Genomic DNA, 25478 nt, shown 5'->3' on the forward strand with positions numbered 1-25478 from the left:
TGGTAGGTTAAGTGTAAAAGTATAAGAAGGCAGGCCAACAAAGAATTTGAGAAGTGTGATGAGGTGTATCAACTCAACACTAGTGAGATGAGAGTTAAGGAGCTGCTCTGGAAGCAGAAAGCCACACCCCTCACCTCTGCCGGGCATGATCCCAGTGTAGGGAGCATTCAAAAGGGAGCAGCTCAGCTCAGGCTAGGCTGACTGAGGAGGAAAGGGGTTGGGTGCAGCAGCTTCCTGTCAAGAAGCCACCAGGACCGAGCCTCCAAGCCAAGCTGATGGAAAACCATTGATCGCAGGAGCAGAGAGTGCCAACTCACTGTCACCCAGGGCTCCGGAGACGATCCTGGGAGGAAACCAGGAGGGATCCCGAGACAGAACTGTGGCACCACCGGAGGTACAGGGGCAGGAAGTGACCCAGGGAGTACAAGTAAGGTACCAGACCCTACGCCACATAGATGACCTACTGCTCTGAAGGGCCCTGGGTCAGAACATAGGGTGGGGGCCTGTGTTATCCTACCTCCTTGTTGGGACTATAGCTGCTAGGCAAAGCGGCTCTTAACTCTTGCCATTGGATGACGCTACATGGACTATGGTTGCTAGGCAGAGCAGCCCTTGTCTCTTGCCATTGGGCAATGCTATCGTAGACTATAGCCACGAGGCACAGCAGCCCTTGACTCTCCACATTGGGAAACACGTCCATGAACTGTAGCCACTAGACAAAGTGGTCCTGAATACTCGCCACTAGGTGATAATGCTGGTCTGGGGCACACAGGCATCTCCTGACAAGAAGCAACTTGCTAGAGACACCATTCTAACAGTAAGTGTCTTTTTAAGTACATCAGAAGCAGAAAGTCTGCCAAACAGGCAGTGTCGCCACTAGACAACCAACGTGCTGAAGGAGCACTCAAGGAAGACAAGGCCATTGTAGAGAAGCAAAATGCATTGATCTTCACTGCAGAGGATGTAGGGGAGATACGCACATGAGAGCTCTTTTTTGGGTGACAAATCTGAAGTATTGTCCCAAACTGACTGATCAATAGATGAGGTGATAGAACAAACTGATAAATGAAACAGTACTAAGTCACCAGGAGCAGATGGTATTCACACAAGAGTTCTGAAGGAACTCAGATATGAAATTGCAGAACTATTAACTGTAGTATGTAACCTATTGCTAAAACAAGCTGCTGTACCAGATGACTGGAAGGTAGCCAATGTAAAACCGATTTTTAGGAAGGGCTCCAGTGGCAATCCTGGCAATTACAGGCCAATAAGCCTAACTTCAGTTCTGGCAAAACTGAGAGAAACTACAGTAAAGAACAAAATGAACAGACACAGATAAAAAGGTCAATTTTCACAATGGAGAAAAGTAAACAAAGGGGACCTCCAAGGCCTGTACTGGGATTTGTGCTTTTCAAGATATTCATTAATGATCTGGAAAAGGGAGTGAACAGTGAAGTGGCAAAGTTTGCAGATGATAAAAAAAATTATTCAAGATAGTTAAATCCAAAGGTGATTGTGAAGAGTGAGAGAGGGATCTCACAAAACTGGGTGACTGGGCATCAAAATAGCAGATGAAAAACAACACTTGTAAGTGCAAAGTAATGCACATTGGAAACAATAATTCTTATTATACATATAGAATGATGGGTTCTAAATTAGCTGTTACTGCTCAATTAAGAGATCTTGGAGTCACCCTGGATAGTTCTCTGAAAACTTCAGCTCAATGCACAGCAATGGTCAAAAAGGCTAACAGAATGTTAGTTTCTATCCCTTTCCTAATAGTTCCCAAGATAGAGAATATCATAATGCCACTATATAAATCCATGGTACACCCAGACCTTGAATATTGTGTCCAGTTCTGGTAGCCCCATCTCAAAAAGGACATAGTGGAACTGGAAAAGATTCAGGAAAAGGCAACAAAGATGATCAAAGGACTGTAAGGGCTTCCATACAAGGAGAGACTAAATAGATTAGGGCTGTTCAGTTTAGAAAAAAAGTGACTTAGGGGGATATGACAGAGGTCTATAAAATCATGAATGGTGTGGAAAAAGTGACTAAAGAAGTGTTAGTTACCCTTTCCCGTAATACACAAACCAGGGGTCATCCAATGAAATTAATAAGAAGCAGGTTTAATACAAACAAAAGGAAGTACTTTTTTACACAACATACAACTAACCTGTGGAACTCATTGCCAGAGAATGTTGTGATGGCCAGAGCTATAACTGGGTTCCAAAAAGAATTAGATAGGTTAATGGAGGATATGTCCATCAATGGCTATTAGCCAAGATGATCAGGGAATACAATCCCATGCTTGAGGTGATTCTAAACCTCTGACTGTCAGAAGCCAAGAGGGGAAGACGGGTAGATCACTCCAACTGTCCTCTCTGTACACTCCCCCGAAACTCTGGTACTGGCTGCTCTCAGAGACAGGATATAGGGCTAGCCAGACCATTGGTCTGACCCAGTATTGCAGTTCTCATGTTCTTAAGAACAGAAGGTATTTTAGCACTATAAATGCTGCTTTTTTTTTCTTCTTCAGTAGAGCATAATTTAGCTCAAGTACAAATGTTTTAAAGCTTTTTGTTTTGAAGACATATGCTTTCATAGATATAAGAGCTAATAACTATGTTGAAAGAATATTGCTAATATTATTTGAAAACTTCTGAATCAACTTACCTCAAAGAGGTGTTGTAAAGGATTGGATTGTAGCTCTTCTTCATTGCCAAACTGTTGGAAACCAGCTCCCAGTAAACCTAGAATAAATAATAATTAATAAAATGGGACATTAGAAAACAGACCACTATTAAAAGCTTTGTACAACCAAATCTGTATCTTAGCATTATAAATAATGAAAGGAAAACATGCCAAAATATTTTAAAAACATAATTGTGTCTGCCACAATAGACACAGAAAAGAAACTGATTATTCCAGTGCTCGAAAAACCATAATAGACAAAGATTGGTATAAAAGACAGGGCTGATCCTTCTAATAAGAAGTACCTCCCAACACCACAGCTGCTGGAATTCCTAACCTGGAATCTGCTTCAGGGATCCATCTTTCACATCAGCATTTAGCTAGAAGCTGTCTGAAATCTGAAGCCCACACACCAATCCCCTATGTCTGCTGGAAAGAAGGTGCCTCCCTATTCCTCACACCAAAGTCATATGGCTGCCATGACTACTCCACCACCAGCCTCTGGACCACTCCAAGAGTCTCATCTCCACTACTTTTGTTTTGAGTCTTTTTTCCCAGTGAATAGCTCTCATGCCCCACCTCTCCTGTTGCCAAAGGGGAGCAGAGTGAACTTGACCAAACTATCAGTTTCTTCAGCATTCCCAACAGAGAAAGTCGATTAGACTCTGGTCAGCTTTCACTCTGCTGCCACTTAGGAAAAATATGAGCCACAGCACAAACACTGGGGCTTCCTGTCTACAGAATGAGGATAATGCTCATTTCTTGTTTGAAAAGTTTCCTCTGGAGCCGTAAGGGCAAAAACTTAGGGCCAAGGTCAACAGTCTGCTACAGCAGCTATTCTAGTGACACAAAACTGCTGCAAACCCATCTGAATCAGCCAGTTCAGTCAGATTTAGTGCTGCAAAGTAGTCATAGCATCAGTGAGCTGTGTCCTTCATTTTTTTTTTATGCATTCTTCTATTCTGCAGAAGCTGATGGCATTTGCCCCCCTACTCTCTAGAGAAAGCTTCCTATTTTCCACAAGTGGTGAGTATGAGAACGGATTTTTCAAGCCCCAGTTGATTATAACCACAAGGCTTACAATATTGCAAAAAAAAAAAAAAAAAAAATCTTATTATGATGATTTCTTTTAAACCCATACACTGGCATTTAAATATAACAATTTCTACCTATTGACATGAAGGGTCTGCCTGAACCCAATAAAAGCAAGAAAACAGAACTACTTAGGGTGCCCATATATTGCAGCACATGTAGCTGGGGCGGCAGAACCCAAAAGGGCATTCACTTGAGGTGTTTTCCCTACCACCACTCCGACGGTTCCACTGTGGAAAGATAGCTTTAAACTACATCTAGGGTTCCACAGGATGCCTTGTGACAGCATATCCCGGTCATGCTCGCTCCCTCCCTCACCAATACCAACCACTTTAATAGTGGTCTTGAGAGACCAAGAGGCTGCAGGCATGCTGCACTGCCACAACCCTCCTTCCATGAGCACCTTCTGCTACCTGAGACTCTCAGCTAGTCTCTCTCTCGTGTGTAGTCACCACAGACCCTAGCGTGAATCAAACGCATGAAGATGCATGACTTGATTATTTCTTTAAATGTATTTGGTTTGGTTTTAGAATGGCCCAAACATTCATAGATTATAAGGCTAGACAGAACCACTGTGATCATCTAGTCTGACCTCCTGTATAAACACAGGCCATAGGACTTCGCTGAATTAATTCCTGTTTGAACTAGATCACCTGAGAGGCTTCAGAACCGCCCACAGATAGCCTCAAAGACTAAGAAATTCAAGTCCTTTCCTCATCTTTAAATCAAAAGAACTCATCCAGCTGCCTCTGCAGCCATTCAGGAGAGCTGGGGTTGATTTTAAATCCATGTTCCCTCTGAGCTGTCAAGGACTCGGACTGCCGGGGAGATGGTACACGTATCCCTGAAGAGGGAGAGTGTGCACCACTTTGGAATAACCTCTCCAGCTGAAAAAGGAAGTACAGTAACTCCTCACTTAACATTGTAGTTATGTTCCTGAAAAATGCAACTTTAAGTGAAACAATGTTAAGCGAATCCAGTTTTGCCATAAGATTTAATGTAAATGCGGGGGGTTAGGCTCCAAGGAAATGTTTAGGGGGCAGACAAAAGGCATTATATACTGTACAGTACTGTACTGTGGTTGGGAAGTGTCCCTGCTTACGCCACACAGGCACAGCCCGCTGCAGGCAAGGATGCTAGGAAACACCTTTGTAGCAGCAAGCAGCAGCTTCCCTGGAGAAGAATAGGTTCAGACTTTGCCGAGAACGCTCCAGGTCTGCCTCTTCCTGTCCCCGCTCCACTCCAGGCCCACCTCTTCCCACCCCTACTCCAGCTCCTCTCCGGAGCACGCTACATTCCCTCCTCCACCCCCACCCCCAAGTCCCAAGCACCTCCAAACAACTGTTTGGTGCACTTCGGACTTTCTGGGAGGGAGGGGGAGGAGAAGAGATGCAGCGCTTCTCCACTCCTGCCCCTCCCTCCCAGAAAGTCCTAACTGCTAAGTGCTGTGAGGGAGTGGGAAGCAGCGGAGAAGCCCCGTGTCTCCAGTCCTTCCCCTCCCTCCCAGAAAATCCTAAGCACTGCTAAACAGCTGTTTAGCGATGCTTAGGACCTTCTGGGAGGGAGGGGCAGGAGCGGAGAGGCAGCACTTCCGTGCTCCTGCCCCTCCCTCCCTCCCACGGCTTCCTTGCCGCCAAACAGCTGTTTAGTGGCTCTTAGGACTTTCTAGGAGGGAGGGGGAGGAGTTGAGACACAGTGCTTCCCTGCTCCTCCCTCCGCTGGGAGGGAAGAGGAGGAGGCGGAGAAGCGGAACTTGTGCAACGCTCCCCTGTAAAGTTGCTGCTCTTCCACAGAATCTTACAAGCAGGTAGCCAAATGATGTTATAAGGAAGCATTGCATATCTTTAAATGAGCATGTTCCCTAATTGAGCAGGGATGTAACACTGAACCAACGTTAAGCAGGACAATGTTAAATGAAGAGTTACTGTACTTCAAAAGAGTCTTGTCCAGTTCCTGTTGGAAGCACAGAGATTGCAATAGAGGTCCTAGGAGGAGTTTAATAAGGGAAGCAAGACAATATCCTGGAAAAGAAATAAAAAAAGGGCTAATCCCATTTAAATTCAGTTCTATATTTTAAAAACTGCCTCTCGCCTGGAAACTTGTCTGCCAAGTTTCAGCTGGATACTCTTTAGAAGGCTAAGTTATAAACTCCTTGTAAATGGTGGTTATAACAGACACGCTGACAACTCATTAACTATAGTGGTGCTTCTGGGAAGTACCATTATAATAAAATTCCTGAGCTATAATTTTGTGAACCATGGTCACATCCTTTATCAAAGCTGTTAAATATTGGAACTGAAAAGGGCAATATAAGAGAACATCTGTTTTAAAGGGGACAGTTAAAACTAATAGCTCAAAAATATGACCTACCAGCTATACTTTAGATTGAAGGTTCCCATATACACAATATGCTCTCCAGCTACCTTTCCTGACATCAAGATGTATGCAGCAATATATAAAATCCCTGCTATTCAAAGTTCTCCGGGAGCACCATTCTGCAATCAAACTATTTACTTCTCAAGAACAGAGCAGATAAGCATAGTAGGGAAAAGCACCCTTAACCAGATTTTATTTTGCTATTTAAATATTGTTGCAGTGTCTACTTTAAGAAAAAAAATGATGAAGTCATATCAAAAGGATAAAAATAAAATAAAACACGCAACTATGAAGTCAGTCTAATTTTAAGGCAATTCATCACACAAGTATCCCTCATTAAATTCCACAGGGCTCAGTTTAAAGAGCCTTGGTTGCAATAACATGACAAAATGCAAAATATTCATTACCAGACTTCAAAGTGTCAGAAAATTCAATTAAGTTGCCTTGCAAAACTGTCATGTGAAAATATCCACCCAGCCACGTATGGATTATGAATATACTAACATTTTTCTCATCTGTCCAAAACAAACCAACCTACCAAACAAAAAGATACTTGTCCCAAACAAGTGGACAAGTAGAATTGTTCAGGGCTGGCATTTAATATATGGAGATTGAACACGATATGCAGGGGCATAGAAGTTTATTGGTATGATTTTGGGTGTTAACCGAATGCCATAAATGTACCATGACACACAATTATTTTATTTGTGCCACACATTTTAGAAAAATAGTTGTCTGCTTTTTGTTTTTTAAACAAAAATTTTATTGGTACTAATTTTTTTTTAAATCCATCTGTCTTCAAAGTCTGAAAGTATTAGCTACCGTGAGTATACTCCAGCCTCAGAGTAAAAGAAAGTTAGTGCTAATACCTTTTTAAAACCTCTAGAAAACGATCACAAATAGCTCTTTTGGAGGGGGTGGAAGCGAAGACGCAAAAGTATGGTGACATTAAGGTTTGATATCTTTCAGACTGATAAGGTTAAAAAAATGATGCTATTTACCACTATGAAGCTTGGAATGGATCTCAGTTCTCCTAAGATATAAAACAAATGTTTATAGCCATGGTGGCTCATGTGACATGAGACATTAGGGTAGTCATTGGTGCAAGAATAAACATTTGCCCATCTTAGACTCCAGAGCAGTATAATTTTCAGTCCTTGCTTCTACAATTGTGGGGGTAAAACTGATATTGATATTACCCTCTTCTTTCTTCACGCACTTTTTAAATAGCTGCTATTCGAACATTTCTCAGATGTTTGATTTTAGTAGCAGCTCTGGCAAACAGGGATTTGTAATTATCATCAACCATGCGTAGTTCTGCACATTAGTAGGCATGGGCCTAAAGGGGTTTGATAAGTTAAAGGCATAAAACAGAGTGCAGGAGAGGAGAGAAAATCTGCAACATGAATGCAAATTCCTCTACTGTTTCACAAAATAAGAAATTTATTCTATGGTTATGTCTACAAGTGTGAGGTAAATAAATTGAATACAGTGGGTTCAGTCTCCTGTAGTCCTTACACAAGCAAAACTCCCAAAGTCATGAAGGGTTTTGCATGACAAAATAATTCAATATTAGGGTATAGACACAACAGCTGTAACCATACACTTATTGTCTATAACTTGTTTTAGCAGCATGAGCCTGTCCAATTATTAATCTTCGCGATAGTCAAATCCAGTGAGGCAGCAAGAAATTGAGGTTGTAAGCCTAAATAATGTTATCTGTGAAAGAGAAAAACAAACATACCAAACTGCATGCCCCAGTCTCCAAGGTAATTTATTCTTGTTACTTGATGTCCAAGTGCTTCTTTGAGGTTTGCTACAAAATTCCCTGGTAACCAATCAAAATTATTATTATTATTATTATTATTACTCAAAACGGTAAGAGTTCTCTCAGTCATAATAATAGTTTTGTTTTCATACAATCTGTATTCCCTCCTCATTACAAATCCAATAAAATGTACTGTTCTACCAAATTTCTTGCTGAAATGAATCAGACTGTTAATTCTTTTAGGCCTTGTGGGGGGTTCTGTGCACTTGGAAGGTACTGTATATTCTTTCATTGTTATACAGAAAATAAACATAATATTTTGTGTTTATATGGTGCTCTTCAGCTGACCGTGACAAAATGCTTTTCAAGCCTCAGTGCATCCTCACAACACCTCTGTAGACTATATCAGTCTCCGACCCCATTTTTTCAGATAGGCAAACAGACACAAAGAAGTTACATGATTGCCCAAGTTCACCAAACGTGTCAATGGCAAAGCTGAGAAAAGAACCAAAAACTCATGACTTCCAGCACTGTGCTTGAACCACCACAGCATCTGTAAACAGGCTGCACTCTAACTCAGCTCCTAACACATTATACCCACAAGACAGGGTCCAGTCTTAACCCCTTCCCGAAGCTTGCTTTTAATATTACTGTAATTAAAATGCAAAAAAACCCTCAACCTCATCTTTCTCCTGAGCTGGGCTGTTCTTAGGATTTTTCCTTGCTTAACTTCTGTGTCCATGCCTCTGGTTTCCCCTGCTTTAAAGGGGCTTAAACCTTTTTAGCTCCGACGCAGGAGTATAAAAGGACACTGCAGAGCTCTGTGTCTTTCTCCTGGAACCTCTATCTTGACACCATGTTACAGCATCCAACCATAATTTTCTATTAGATTCATTCATTCTATTCAGTTTATTTCATCCCTTTTGTGTAGACAGTGATCTATAGGATTATTTTGGGGAATGGTCCTCCCCACAAGAGATGGTATAAAAAGGAGCTTTGACATCTTGTATCACTTAGCTAACAATTACATTGGTACAGAATGGTTGGATGCAGTATTAACTCAATAGATGAAGTGCAGTCAGTTATCCTTGTCAGTAAAATAGTACTTTATACACTGATTTGGGGAAAGAGAAAAAACAACGAAGCTAAAATTTCACTTAATAGTTTTTGTGCCATTGGAGTGTTGAGCAGCAAACTAACACACAACTATTCAGTTATGTACAGGAGTCAACGGGAGTTTTAGCCCATATATTTGAGGGCAGAACTGGGCCCACAATCACCATGACAGCAACACTGATATATTGTAGTTAACGAATTACCAACAAACCTGATGTCAGACAACTTCTAAGACAACCGGACAAACCGGAAATGAAAGTTAGCCTTATAAGGACTCAAAAAATACCAACAAAGGCTTCTATCAGTATCTTTCTAGGATGCCATTTTAAAGCTCTAATTTGGGATTTCCTCATTTAATGCTCACAGTACTAAAACTAAGTAATGTGCTCATTAATAAATCTGCCAGTAACAGACTATGAGTTTTTGTTGTTTACGCCCTTCCTTCACTGATTAAGTGGTAGGAGGTTCTTACTAAACATAAGGGTGGCCTGACATGGCCTTTCCACTATAAGAATGAAATTTAATAGGATTTTCTATTGAACTCCATAGAAGAGATATAGAAGATTTTCTAGGCTGTAGTTAAATGTGTGCTTACCTATTATCGTGGAACGCAAATGTCCTACATGAAACTTTTTGGCAATATTGGGTGAACTGCAATAAATACCCACAGTTAACATTTGTTCACTGTACAAAACATACAACTGCCAGACCATTGTCTCCCCTAACAAACATCCAAACAGTTGCTACACTCTTCCCATGTCCTGAAAAGCGCTAAAGAAAAACACAGTTGCCACCCTTTCCAATAAAATTCCCAGGCTGATCTAATTATGAGCTGGGATCCAGGTCCCAATTCTGCTCCAGAGGGCAAGGCATTAAAAAAAAAAAAAAAAAGTGTTGCCTTCCTATTTAGTATACAACTTTCAAAAACAATCCTAAGTAGATAACAAAGTACTCACACCATGCTCTGTCACTCTATAAAAATTATGCAAGTATGGATTTTTCACAACAGACCTTTACTTTTATACGATACCTCCCTTCCTAGGAGTAAATGTGATTGCATCGCAAGGCTCTCATACAAACCCCTATCCAGTATGTATGCCCTTCAGGGCATACTCCTTTTCAAATACCAACCCCAAGTAAAGGCAATCAAGTATTATTATTTGCAGGGATTAAATTCAGTCAAACCCCACCAGAGCGCTGGTAAATATTTTCAAAGCAAAGCACCCCACACACACACTCCCCGCCCCAGGTGAGAACAAGCCAAAGTGATTTCATTTACTTCCTCATTTGTAAGTCAGAATCATTTAGGTTAATTAACCTCAGGGCATTTAAAGTTTACTTCTCCTGGACGCTTTGATTTGCTTGATTATCCTTGATTTGCTAGTTCTCTTGTGCCCCCTCTGCTGGCAGGTTGTCCAGGTCGCAGCACAACGAAGATAAGGCAAAAGAGTCTTTTTATAATTTTGAGCCAGATTTTCAGACTGAAGTTCATTTTTTGTGGACACAAACTTGTGCTCACAATTATTTGTGACTGAAAAAAAATATACTCAGGCCAGGGTCTGAACATCCAACCCAAAATTTTAAGTAGCCAACTACTTATTTCTGACCGGATAATATCTTTGCTGTTCAGATGCCAACCTAACCAGTTGCTGGAAGATGAACAAGTGAGCAAGCAAACCAGAGTACAACTCAAATATTCTGAAATAAAGAGTCTTAACCAGGTATCTGTTTTCTTCAGGAACAAATAACTGGAGATACAATTTTGCACCAGTAGTTTTGTGCCTGCAGTTGAGGACATTTAGACAAATAAATGCTTGATTGTTCCTGAAAATCTTGGATGTAGGCATCAAAGAGATCTAAATTGCAAGTGCAAATAACTGCTGGTGCAGAATAGCACTAACAACAACTGAAGCTCAGTTAAAATCTAAAAAATGGAGGATAAAGGCTGAAAATTCAGCTTTAGTTTCTTCATAACAGAATTAATTAAAACGAAAAAGACTATCATCCTCCAAATCAGAACATTCTTAATGAGGGTCAAATCAAAGCTTGAACTATCACACTAAATAGTGAAGATATACTTAACAGTTCTAGGGGGAAAAAGGCCCCAAATATGATTTATGTTGTATTTGCAAATAAGCTACCCATGTACTAATGTAGTTGAATACCATACATGTAAAAATGCAGCAGCATCACCTTTGTTATTAAAGAACATAAGGTATTTTACTGATTCTTGTAAAAGGACTTCACCCATGTACTCACCTAAACTCAATTATTATCTTTCTTCTGGGAAGCGTAGAGAAAAGTTCACTTTTTATTCCATATTCTGAGCCATCTTTAAATACCTGCTGCAACACAGTCTAAAAAGCAAAAAGGCTTGGAAAAGTACTTCATTGACAGAAAAAGAGTAATTAACAAAGAATTTTTTTAATGTTTTACTAATTGCCTAAGAGCCTAATCCTGCAGCCTTTACGCATGTAAGCAATCCCATTAAGGGCTATAGTTGGCTCCACATTCAGCCCCATGGCATTTTTATATGTCCGTCTGTAACAACAATTTTTGAAAACTCCAAAATTTCAGGGAATTTTCCAGGCCCCACTAATTTTGATGAAAATCAGAAAACCAAAAAAGCCTGATATCCACTAATATCGCTATTTGTCACTCCGGTTAGAGGGCAAAGGAAGAAACTTCAGAGGTAGGGTTAGGTTAGGATTAGTGGGCCCCTCATCCCACAACATTTTGCACCACCTTCCATTTTGCATCTTTGTCCCTTGAAATTATGAGGGGTGACTAAAATACATTGGAAAACATTAAAAAATTGAGATTTTTATTTAATTCAATATATAAAAAAGGATTGTATTAGCTCAGTAAACATATGTTTTTGTATATACTTGTCTGTAACAAAAATTTAGCATGTTGGGCTACAGATACTGGGCAGGCTTGCTGAAGGGTATATGGTACCGTAACCATATGAAATGACATATCCATGAAGAGCAAAGATTTTAACAAAGAATATGAGGATTCCGCAGAACAGGTAAAGGCCACTAATGCAGAAACACAGAAACGGAATTGCTCTTTAACAGAAATATTTTATGCTCTTATAATGGCACCTACAGTATTACTATAGTATTAGGGCCCATCCCATTAGATAACCAAAATTACAATAGGCCAATGGTCTCATTTTCCTGTCCCCTACTTAAAGGATTTGGGTCTATGTTTTTTTCCCCCCATTTCCTTCTCCGTCTCTTTACCACACTCCTCCTCTCTTCCTCATAACTTGAGTGGGGCATTATTATGCCCTAATTCTGCACTGAGTCTGGCAAAGCTCACACTGAAGTCAAGCAGTCAGTGGGCATTGTGCATGAATAAGGAGTGCTAAACAGGGCCCAAAGAGAGGAAACTTTTGATTTAACTGACAATCTGACCAAATCCTGCCCATTAATCAGCTCTGAAAGAAGAGCCAATAAAAATTTGATAGAACAGTCACACTAAATTCACACATTGTTAAGGTAAATTATACATAACCAGTTTAAAATTAAATGATAATTTTATGGCATTTGTAACTATGTTAATGTTTCTCATAGGATAAGGTAGGAAATAAAAAAGGATCTAATCAGTAGAAGTGCACATAGCACTAATAGCTAAGAAGCAGACTGAATGAGAGTATTCTTAATTTCTATTACATACAAATTGATGACCACAACGTAAAAGTATTCAGCAAAAGTCTTTACAGGAAAAGGCAACTTCTTGGGCTTCACCAATATAGATGAGAATTTTCATTTCCCCAGGACACAGGCAGTCAGTTTTCCAAGACAACCACCTGTCAAATCCACTGCTCAGTCTCTGGTTTAGATTTTCTGAACTATATGGTGCACCTAGCTCTATGAACTAGCTGAGCAACCAACTGACAAAAGGACTTTTTGAGTTTAGCTGTACCAGCCATCCACCTATGTCCCTAAGGATCTTAAAACAGGGACCCAGAAATCAATCTACTTTCAGATAATACTATCAATGATGAAGGTGAGTGGCCAACTACCCTCCAGCAAGTTATTGATTTAACATTTAAGCTGTCTTTTCCCATTAGCCACCAGTCTTTGAAGAAGAGACACTCCTGTTTTGTAATAAACCATAATACAGTAAAATCTAAAGAGCAAAAATTACAATTGTAGATGTCTTTATAAAATAGTATTTTTCACCTCTAGCAAAGGTCTTGGAGCACAAGAACCAAGATTAAATATTTGACTTGCACACTTTAGGACCTGACCCTAATTTAGCCTTTAAAGGGAACAGGGGAAGAAGAAAAGTCAGAATTATCAAGCCACGTCAGAGAAACTACTTCCTTATATTTTTAAGAAGAGATCTTTGTGAACCTGATTCCAAATTCTCAGCATGCATAATAAAAGACAGCTGTTTAGCCAATCCTTAGAGAGAGGGAATATATGGTTTTCAAACAGAAACAATGAATGTTTTGAATGTAAAGTTCTACACTAAGACTACAGTAGATGTTTTTCATTTCTATGTAGAGGAGCTAATTTTGTCATTATTGTTAATATTTGGCATGCATTAAAACACTTACCTTTGCTAATAATTCTCTATTTATTGTGAAGTTCACTGTTCCTGGACCAGTGCTGATTTCACTCACTACTGTATCACATTTTAGCTAAAACACACACACAAACAGGTGAATAAATCATTTTCTTCATTAGACATGCAATATTATATTGGATAGAATCATTTAGGATGGAAGGGACATACAGTGTCCCTATACTAATATAGTCCCTATACTATGTCCCTATACATATAGTCCCTATACATATAGTCCCTATACTAATAAATCCATCCCCTCATAGAAAGGTAGACTTGCGTTCATTATTTTCAAACCATCTCCACCATACTTCACTGCGGCAAGAAGCAGAAACAGAGTCAACGGGAGAGCAGCAGCAGTCGACCGCGCGGCCACTGGGAGCTGCAGGCAGCCGTGCCTATCGACAGTTTGTGTAAATAAACTGTCTCGCGGTCAACTAGTGGATTACCCTGACGGGCTGCAAGTTGCCCACCACTGATATAGCCTCATCTGCAATGTCCAAAACTAGTTGCCTCATCTCAGAAAGGATATCGCAGAACTAGAGGGGTTCAGAGAATAGTAATATGAACAATCAGAGGCCTGGAAAAACTTTCATATGAAGAGAGATTGAAAAGACTGGGCTGTGGATATCAAGACCATTCACATTTATTAAAATTAATGCAAAAATTTTTTTGAAAGGGATATTATATCATGCTTCAGGATTTAAGCCAGTCTCTGACTATTAGAGATCAGGATGAGATATATTGGGGCAGATTATCCCACATCTGCCTTCTGAAGGAGTCTTCCATTTTCCTTGTATGCATCTGGTACTGGCCTCTTTCAGAAATCATGGAGGTACCATCTGGGCCTAGAGATTTATTGCATTTTAAATCATCTAATTGCTCCAACCGCTCTTCTTCTGTCACCTCAACCTCTGAGAGGACCCCATCTTTATTACCAGAAAAGATTCAGCGTAGGGATCTCCACAACATCTCAGAAATGAAGACTGATGCAGAGAAATTACTTAACTTTTCTGCAACGTCTTTACCTTCCTTATTTATCTTTAACAGTTACTGATCCAGCAGACCCACTGATTCTTTTGCAGGCTTCCTGCTTCTGATGTATTTAAAGTATCTTGTTGTTTGTTTGGCACCTTTAGATAGCTACTCTTTGAAATTAATTTTGTCCCTTCTAATTTCTTACTATATCTTACTACATCCCTCCTTAATTCATGCTCCTGTTTTCCGGCTTCACTAGGATCAGATTTCCAGATTTTGAAGGCTTTCTGGATGGTTCAAATAGCCTCTCAAACCTTACCATTTAGCCATACTGGTTTACTGCTTGCCGTTCAGGTCTATTTTGGCAGCATTCATGCCTTGTGAGGGTCTATTTTTTTTAAAGGAGCAACCATGTCATCTCTAATTTACTTCCTTTATTTTTCATAGGGCCTTTTTGCCAAGCCTCCTCATCTAACTGAAATCTCCCTTTCTATAGTGTCATTGTGTCACCTGTGTGGTGCTTTACCTTCCCCTTGGATGTTGAACCTTACTGTATTGTGATCATACTTTCTTAATAGCTCAGCTACCTTCATTTTTTGCATTAACTCGTGTGTTACTTAAAACTTAATCAAGAATAATCTCTTGCGTGCTCTAGAACTAGCTGTTCTAAGAAGTGTTCCAAAGAATGAAGAAATTGTTTCTCTGAACTTTATCCTACTGTGCCATTTGACCAATTAACATGTGGGCAGCTGATGTCTCCCACTAGTCTCATTTTGTTAGATTCTACTTGCCTCTTTGGTGTGTCTCAAGTTTGTGGGCTCAATTTCTTATTCTTGATCTTGAGACCAGTTGTACAGGGCTACTAATATATTTATATTTTTACAGCTTAGGAATTATATCAATAGAGATTCTGTTGCATTGTCCTCCTAGTTCAGCATTTTTATCTCATTATAATCTATGGAATACTTGAGACACAGCCTTATTCTCTCAGTTCTTTGGCCCAGCCTATTCTTCCTGCATAGTTTGTAACCAAGTATTACAGTGCCTCTAATGTTTTTTGTCATTCCACCACTTCCCCATAATACCTATTATATCAAGAACCTTGTTGACTGCAAGGCAGTTTATTTCACCAATTTCTGCTTCTAAACTTTTTCCATTTGTATACATTTATAGTCTTGACGAGGTGCCTGTTTTTATCTAATCCCTTATTTTGACACTCTGCTGATTTTATAGAATGTATATCTTCGTGTTCTAATTCCATCTCTGTTCCAGTTCGGTTGTAATTTGCCTTCTACCCTTCTTAGATATATAGGTACTTAAGTGTGCTTTTAAGCTGCCTTAAAACCATTTTAGCTGGCCACTGGAGGATTCTCCATGCATAGGGGTATTCTTAGGTGGTGTACAGCAGTGATATTGGCTCCCACCAATCTTTTGTTGGCCACCTGTGTAGGAGGTTGGGTGGACTCCTTTATTCTCAGCTGATCCCTGTCGCAACCCTAAACCTATGTCAAACATGGTGTCTGTATGGCCAATTGTCGGTCAAGGGGTCATAATGGTGCCGTGTGAAACACTGTAGTGCTGTGTGCTACCCTATGGTGCCGTGTGCAACATTAAAGTGCTGTGTGCCTATTCTTGAACCTTCTGTCTGGTCAAGTGTGGGTCAAGTTAGTGCCATGTGCAAAAGAGTAGAGTGTCGTGTACAAAAAAGTAGCGTGCCGGGTGCAGATCCTGTTTACGTAGAGGGCACCAGCTCGGAACCTGGAAGGCGAAGGAGCTAGGGACCAATCAGATGCTAACATGAGTAAGAGCCTTCAAATAAAACTATATCTCGCGCCAAAAACGGCAGGAGTATTCGCGTGTTACCTGAAAGGCCTGATCACCCTTTCAGCCAGGGTCTCCTCCAGATTTTGCCTGCTCGCGTCGTGTCGTTTCGTTTTGTTTTTTGGATTATTTCCCACCAATTCATCATGCTCTCAGTGTCCGTACTGCTGGTCAGTTGTGCTTGGAGTGTGGTATGTGCATTTTAATTTCTATAAATACTCTGTTTGCTTAGCCTCTTCCCTTTTTTCCCTTCCCTTACTTGGTGCAAAGTCGTGTATACAGTATATGAGAGCCAAATTGTTGTATTAACTGCCATTGTGGTTGGTTGGTGTATTTTACAATATTCGGTTAATGAGTGTACAGTTTACTTAGTTTTGTGTATCTGCTCTGGTTTTTAGTGAGTAGTTGATCATAGATCGTTTGGTTTCTTGTTGTTGGATGTAAATAGACTGTTTCAAGTTGGGTATAGTTTTATTCTGATAGTATTCCTAGTTGATAGATTACCCTTCCCTGGCCCAAGTTTTAACTTATCCCCATTAATAAACAGCCACGTGGTTTAAAATTTCAATCTGTCATGTTTTGATTTTCCTCTCTCAATCAAATACTTACTCGAACCTGCATTAGTCTCGGACAATCCCCAGCTACCAGAATAGTCTCCTGAGGCTACAGGCAATCAGTGTAAATCAGAACAGGTTTTAGGCCTTTGTTTCTTCATCTATGAGCTACACAAAGCACTTCTTGGCCACAGTACCTCTTACATCTTCCCTCTATCATCTCATCTCTTTCCCAGATCCTGTCACTTTCCCTCAGAGTTTCACTCGCCAAACTTCTTGTTTTTGCTGCTTTTCTCTGAACTCCCTCCAGTCTGTTGGAAGTCTAGTGTCAAAACTGAATACAGTATCCCAATAAGGCCTAGCCAACACTCAATCGTTACTTCAGTTGTTTTTACATGTGACACTCCTCTATCAGTATAACTCATTCTTAGTATTTACTTGTTTTGTCATAAAACTGCACAGGCAACACATTCAATCTTGCACAACAACATCCTTCTGTAGTATTTACACACAGCTTTCTATGTGGGTATTATGCATATTAGTTTACATTCACCTTTAGTGAATCTCCTTTTTTTATGGTAATCCTTTCTTCCAGTATATTAAGATCATATCCTATTATAATTCTATTTGCCCAAGTATTTATGATACTTATCAGCTTTGTATCATTTACAGATTTGACATAGCCTCTAAACCATTAAGAAGAATATTAAATAGTATGGACTCAGAATGGACTCTGTATACACTTTAGACATCACTTCTCAATGTCACACTGAACAATTAATTACTCCCAAGTTATTTTTGTTTTAAATCAAACGGTGACATCATTTTATAGTACTCTTATCTAACCCTTTTTCTCTAATTTCCCATGAAGAGGTCATGTTCAGTTGGGTCAAATGGCTGCTGTTATGTTACACTCACTCAAATGGGTGCAGCTGTCACTGGAATCAGTAGGAGCTGTTTGTGCGTGAGTACCATTTTCTCTAAGGAATTTGCTACATTTCCTTTAATCTAATAAGCTTGTTATTGTATCAAATAAAGAAGCTTATTGTGCCAGAGTACCTTCTCTGCTAGCCTCTGAGTTTGAAGCTGAAGATCTGGCTTTGAACGATCACTAGACTTGTCCTCTATCACAGAACCCACAAAGAGCTGGAAATCAGCAACTGGCCTAGAGAAAGACATAAAATATTGAGATTGGGTAAAACACAGTTTGCTGTTACTAAAATCTATTGAAACGCTGGGGAAATTTACTAAATGTTAATAGTCCATTTTAGTAGGGAATAATTCCATTTCAGCATTCACTCAAAGCCTTCATGTCAAACAACAAAAAGCATCAGACATGTTTTGCCTGTTCCCAATATCCTTTGAGAAGAACCACAAGAGCATATCACAATTTCATCTGAGTAATAATGGAACTTTTAGCAGATATTTTTCCAATAACCACTTGTTAATTTCAGTAACTGCTAAAAAGGAGTATCAATACTTATTAGACAGACCAGTGAAAAGGTAAATGATATAGGAGACAATTGTCGACTAGTGTGCATAACCTACATAAGCATAAAGTGCATGAGGCTTCTCCTGTTCAATTTAAAGGAGAAAAGGCAAAACTGAACAATTTATGATATCTGAAAGATACTGGCTAAGGAAGAAATATTCAATAATGAAATCACACAGCCTGTGGAAAAATACTATTTCCCTAAAACTTTTCAGAATGTCTGTAATCTTCAGTGGTTTTCAAAAGCCAAATCTAATAAGCAAACAATATTTCACAAGAGTATAGAGGGCACATTGCATGTGTGAGACAGACTACCAGACTTGAGGAAATTAGCCAGATTCCCAATGATATCATAGGATGGAAAATGTAGTTGTGTTAGCATTTTTCGATCATCTCACGCTAGAGGGGTATAAAAAGTAGCAAAGACTACTTACAGAACAACTGAAGTATAGGTGGAATTAGTCGGTTAGCTAGTTTAAAGGAATTCTTTTTCCTTTGCCAGGCAAACTGTCTTGAGCACAGGTTAAGGGAATAGTAGTAGACTCTCCCATCCTAACTGCTGTGCTGTATGCCATGTGCTCGTAGCGGCTCCATTTTGGTGATGCTGTTTTTATTTAGGGCCTGATTCTATAAACATTATCGCAGTAGGGCTCTGATCCAGCAAAATACTTAAACATATGATTAAGTTTAAGCATGTGGATAGTCCTATTGACATCAATAAGACTACTCGCTTCTATGCCAGATAGTAGGCATTTGTAGGATAAAGAAAGAATTCTAGGATCTTTCTAGACTGATACCATTGAACATGTGCCTGGCTATAGAAAGGTCCAACCTACTGTGATGCATGCATAAATGTACAATTAACATTTTTTCATTTCCCCCTAATTACTATATTCACCTTGTACACGATTTGAGGACATAACACCTTATATTAAGAATTCTTTCACTTGTAATAAAATCCAGTTTACTTTTTGCATCAGACAGGAGAATGAAAATCAATATGAATGTTACTTTTATTTCTAATCAGTTTCACTTTCAGATTTTTAGTGCTGTAATATTTGCATTTCAGACATTACAATGAGATATTTATTTCAATTGAATTTTTAAGTATCGGAAGTGATTCTGTTGGTTTTGAGATTTCATAAAAACTTGTTTTTAAAAAAATTAAATAGTGAGCCAGATTTAAGTTAAATGTCCCTCTAAAATTGACTGGGATTTAAATATGAATTATAATCTTCATCTTAGCCAATTGTTTGATTTTCTCTATTCATATTTCCCTAAAAGCTCACTGAGATCCTACGGTATTAAGCACCACACACAAAAATTATTTTATTAGAACACAAAATGTAAGCACTTTACCGTTTTTTGGAGACAGGAACGGCAGATATTGAATTTATCAAATTTTCTGATGGCAGGTTCAAAACTCTTGAAAGCTAGATTTGAAACAAATCAAAACTATAATAAGAAAGATTTTTAGTGAAGTTATTCCCTGTTTAGGCTCCAATGCGGATGAGACATACATTTTTATAAATTTATTACCATCCAGACTGGTGGCAAAAATGTTAGCTGAAGCTATTTTAAGGTAAGTTTTTAAAAATGTGTTACAAACACGCCAATGAAAAAACATAAAGGGTGCTTTAGAGAAAGCTGTACTAATCAAAACTTGCAGCTCTAAACCCCTTTTATTTGTAGAAGGAAGACTGCAGAGATCTGTTTATTGGAATGAAAAAGATACATTTTATTTTAATATAAACTATTTATTGCCTGGAAGATGAATGATAATCAATTGCTGTCCCATCTTAAGATATTTTTCATGAGGGTAACTGAATAAGTGGTACTTTCCGTCATACTGGGTTATATTTTGCCCTAGTGGAATCAGATGCAATTCTAATGAAGTCAATGGAGCTGCATCTACTAAGGATGAACTTAGCCCATGGTGTGATGTTCCCTGCAAAAAACATGCCAACGAACAGTGGCTCAGAAAAGCAGCATACATAATTTGAAAAGCTAATTCATTAGAAAAATCAGACTCCTTTTGTTAAAAAAAAAAAATCATAAAAATACAGAATATTCTTGTGACTACAATTTTTATTTGTTGGTAATAATCATTTAACAACGTTAAGTGAAAACAACCTCCCTTCAGTTTGCCTCAAACTGAAATATGATGAGCAAAACTGACAGAACACTCAAATTTACCCCAAGTCAATAAGAAAACATTACATTGGAAAAAAAAAAAAAAGATGAATAAGGCACTTCAATGTTAGGAATAAAATTTAAAAATCTAACATTCAGTTCCCTGGTCTAGCCAGTGAAATGCAGCTCAGAGCAGTAAGAGTCTGAGAGATTAATGTTAACACTTTAAAAGCCTTTGGGAAATCAAGGGACAGTAGATTTTATTTTTAAAGCCCTAAATGGACCGCGCCAACCTTCCTCATGTTCTTGTTCCTTTCTCTCTCTATTCTGTTGCTTGCTAATTCTGCTTTTTTAACATCAGCCTGTTTTCTCTTCTCACACAAAAACCAGAGCTTTGTCTCCCGCTGTTCTGAGAAGCCTTCCAATATCTTAATTTTTTCAACTTTGCATCTCTTTACAATCTCATATTAAATCATGTGCTTGAGTTATACTTTTTTGAAATCTGGTACATTCCTTCTTCACTGTAATTACAGAGAAAAAACAGATGGGAGCCAACATTCTCTATCAAATATCACGAAAAAGTCATCAGTCTAATAGCCACTTCCTCCCAAAGGGTGGGTGGGTGGCTGTCTTCTAATAAACATGAACTGTTTTGTTATACTATATTGTATCATCTTGTACAGTATGGCAGTGCAAGATACTGTATTTATGGTATTATATAAACGTAGTGCTTGAAAAATTCACTCAACACTTACTAGCCTGAAAACTGAATGCGCTAGCCAAGGTGAAAAATCCATGTCACCATGTCCCTGAGACAACACTCTCTGCAAATTAAAGGATTAAACAGTTTATTGTTCGCTTGCTATATTTAATTTTAACACATCAATCAACTTTTTAAAAGTAACTTTCTAAGAGATTCTCTACATGGGGAATTATTCCAGAATAACTATTCCTGAATCAATTCCAAAATGGATTAAGATGACTTGAAATAAGGTACTTTCATTCTGGAATAAGTGTGTCCATATGTGGAGTTAATAAGAAATAGTTAATCCACTTTAAATTCCACCCCCCTGCCTTATTTCGCATTAGCTTTCATATGTAGACAAGCACTAACTCAGTTTTGCTTTTGTTTCATATTTTCCTTTCCTGGCATCACTCCATGTTCCCCTCTCTTCTTTCCTACAATATATTTTCCTGTGTTGTTTACAGTGGCTTTTCCTTTCTCTTTCTTTCTCCCTCCCTCTATTCTCTGAAAGCCCTAATTCTTCTTCCTAATTTATCTACTCAATCTTCCTCACACCCCAGACTACTCACACCTTCCCTAACATAAGAACATAAGGACTCATACATAGGACTTAAAAGCTACCACATACTTAACTGCCAGGGACTAGACCGAAGGACTTAAGTAAAATGAGGGGCCACACCACTCAGGGACACCACCCAGAAAAGAAGCCACCACTATCTGGACTCCTACCATGATGACAAGGATCCATCATGGTAGGAGCTCAGGGGCTCCTTTTACTATAGCCCCCTTCATATGACCTGGATCTGTTACAAAGTCACATGTCAAATGATAGGGGACAACATTAGGGTTGCCAATTTTGGTCAGACATATTCCCGGAGGTTTCATCACATGACATAATCTTTAATTAAAGGTTAATCTTTAATTCCTGGAGACTCCCAGGGCAATCCTGGAAGTTTGATAACCTCCAACAGCATCCTCTGATTCAACTGGTTATGATTCCTTTTTTTAAATTAAATGACAATAAAACATGATACCAATCAAAACTGATCACCACAAATTAATCCGTCTCTGAATAACAATGGTCTTCTAATCACAAAGCCACTTCTTGTTCTCAATGCAGTTTCTTCTTCAGTGGCTAACTCAGTTGCAAAGGAAGAGCTTCCACCTGGAACCTGAATTTGCTGTCTTTAGTGGTTTTCAATGCCAGCGATTGGGTGGGCATGTGTTACTTTTGTCAGCAGCATTCCAGATGTCCTGGTTTTCCTTATAGGTCTTCAATTCCCATTTTAGAACTGATTCTCATACATAGTTTCAGATATGACCTCAGTGCAACTAATAAAACTCTTACAGTGAGTGGATGTGTAATAAGCCTCTGTCCCAAATCTGGACCTTAGCGTCCAAAATCTGGGGGCTTAGCATGAAACTCCTCCAAGCTTATTACCAGCTTGGATTTGATATCGCTGCCACCAATCAGGATTCAGAGCTCCTGATAGCTCCCAGGTCTCCCCAAACCTTTTCCTGGGGGACCCCCAAGACGCAGAAACCCTGAGTCTCCCACCAAAAGGAAAACAACTTTCTCCCCTTGTCTCCTCTTTATCTCCTCCCCAGCTCTCCCTCCCTGGGTTAGCCTGGGCAATACTGTACTTAAACTCCTTGAATGCAAACCAGAGAGGGCAATTTACCTTCCCCTCCTTCTTCCTCCCCTGAGGCGATGCATTCAAACCTAGTCAAACTAACACAAAGAGATTTTCCACCTCCCTTTGTCCCCTAGCTTTAACCAGAGAAAAACCTCAGCCAGGTTTTAAAAAGAAAACTTTATATAAAAAGAAAGAAAATACATAGAATATAAACTCTGCATTCAAGAATCAAATACAGGGCTATTGCTTATAAGAAAATAGGAATAAACAGTCTGATTCAAAAGATATCCAATTTAAACCAGTCCAGCAAAGTACACACATGTAAATACAAACTACAATATCAACCTATTGCTTTTCCTTTTGTACTCACAACTTGGTAACAGCAGGATAGAAAGAAGCTTGGAGATAGAAAGAAAAGCTGTTCTCTCATAGCCGAAAGAAACAAAGAGACAAGGACAAGCCAAAAACCTCCAGAGGTTCCCTCCCCTGCTTTTAACAATCCGGTTTCCTGATTGGTCCTCTGGTCAGGTGTTTGGTTCCCTTTTTAGGTAAAAGAAACATTAACCCTTAGCTATCTATTTATGACAGGATGGTCAGAAGGTGAAGCATGAAGTAGAACCAGTCTATCTAGGTGTGACCTTAGACCACACATTGAGTTACCAGGCCCACCTGAAGAAGACAGCAACTACAGTTAAGACGCGCAACAATCTTCTTAGCAAACTGGCAAGTTTGTCATGGGGTGCTCGTGCTCCAACTTTGCAGATGCCAGCTCTTGCCACCTTGTATTCGGTGGTGGAGTACTACGCACCAGTTTGGAGTCGACTGTCACACACCAAACTGGTGGAAACGCAGTTACTTGCCACCATGAGTATCATCTCCGTTACCCTGCGTCCAACTCCACTCCCATGGCTCCCAGTTCTGAGCAATATTGCTCCTCCTCATATCAGACAAGAGGTTGCCACTGGCAAGTTACTGGAGAAAGTATGCGCCAACTCAAACCTACTGCTGCACAATGACCTTTTTAAACCACCAGCTGCACATCTGCCATCACGTCGCCCATTATGGTCTCATCCGCCAAGCCAGGATGTTAAGAAGGAAACACTCTGGCGAGAGGAATGGATATCTGTTAGAATCCCCAACCAGTCCCGTGTCACCGACCCCACAATTTGCCCGCCTGGCTTTGACCCGCCCAGTTGCCAATGGTCCCCATTGAACAGGTTCCAGACTGGGCAAGGTCTCTGTGCAGCCAACCTGTATTGCTGGGGCCTTCGTGACAGCCCTTTCTGCAACTGCGGTGCAACACAGACAATGATGCACATTGTTGATGAATGCCTGCTGACTAGGTTCAGCAGTGGCCTAGAACTGCATCACGCCACTGAAGATGTCATCACTTGGCCAGCCGACTATGCACTCACTAAATAAAGGTGAGTGGACGCCAACCTCTATGGTTACTAAGGCTAAGTCTACAGCACACGCCACTGGTGCCAGCATGTAAGGTACGTGTAGTGACACACCACAGTGACAAGCTGTGCAGCTATACACATCAGTGAAATACTCTGGCAGCAGGGAGCTGCCTGTTGGAATTATTATTATTATTAAGGCTACATTTTAGTCATGGTTATTTTTAGTAAAAGTCACGGACAGGTCAAGAGCAGTAAACAAACATTTAAAGCTTGTGACCTGTCCATGACTTGTACTATATACCCTTGATTAAATCATGGGGAAGGGGGCAGACAGGAGTGCTGCATGTGGTGGGGAGGGAAGACCAGGGGGCACTGCAGGTGCTCGGGGAGGTGGGCTAGGGGGTGCAGGCAGCAGCACGCAACCTGGGACCCCCACTTGTGTTGGGGGGTCTGTGTTTGGGGCTGGCAGGCTCCCTACTCGGCTCTGCGGTCCCCCAGAAGTGACAATATCCCTCAGCTCCTAGGCAGAGGCACGGTCACGCAGCTCTGCGTGCTGCCTCCTCCCCAAGTGCCGGCTCCACAGCTCCCATTGGCAGCGGTTCCCAGCCAATGGTGCTGGAGGAGGACGGGGGTCCGAGACTGCCTCAGCACCAGCCAGTGCAGCTAACCCGAGGGCTGCCCAAGCCACTCAGGTGGCCCAGGCCAGCCACATCGGCCACTACAGAACTCACGGAAAGTCACAGAAAGTGACTTGTGTGACAAACTCGCAGCCTTAATTATTAATAATACAAAGTATCACCATAATATCAATGTAACCATAAATACCTTTATTAAATTCCAAGGCTGAATGGTATTTATCCAAATGTGCCTTAAATGCCTAAGCAATAATTACAACCATACAGTAGCATGAAGTTATAAGCATTAATCAGCCGCTTACAACAGGACTGGACCTAGGACGCTCAAACCCATGTTGGTTGGCTCCAACTGAACAGCAGGTACTAGCAAGGAACTTTGAAGACTTTACCCTTTTATACCTTACAATTGGAACATACATGACTATGGTCATTGCTTCTTGAATTTCTTTCTTT

General features: G+C 40.0%; 1 protein-coding gene across 3 annotated transcripts in view; it reads right to left on the reverse strand.

Annotated features, from left to right (window-relative positions):
- Positions 1–25478, reverse strand: part of RARS2 (arginyl-tRNA synthetase 2, mitochondrial) — a 61683-nt gene that overhangs the window by 32858 nt on the left and 3347 nt on the right. For 2 of the 3 annotated variants that reach the window (XM_032771837.2, XM_032771838.2), the window contains exons 2-8: positions 19832–19905; positions 18040–18145; positions 13620–13703; positions 11306–11403; positions 9642–9697; positions 7907–7990; positions 2677–2753 (exon numbers count right to left, since the gene is read on the reverse strand). In XM_032771837.2, the coding sequence (XP_032627728.1) occupies positions 2677–2753; positions 7907–7990; positions 9642–9697; positions 11306–11403; positions 13620–13703; positions 18040–18145; positions 19832–19905 (579 nt within the window). The remainder of the gene's footprint in view (positions 1–2676; positions 2754–7906; positions 7991–9641; positions 9698–11305; positions 11404–13619; positions 13704–18039; positions 18146–19831; positions 19906–25478) is intronic. The other variant, XM_032771839.2, reaches the window with a different exon arrangement.

Source organism: Chelonoidis abingdonii, chromosome 3, assembly GCF_003597395.2.
Source record: "Chelonoidis abingdonii isolate Lonesome George chromosome 3, CheloAbing_2.0, whole genome shotgun sequence".
In the NCBI taxonomy this organism is placed as follows: Eukaryota; Metazoa; Chordata; order Testudines; family Testudinidae; genus Chelonoidis; species Chelonoidis abingdonii.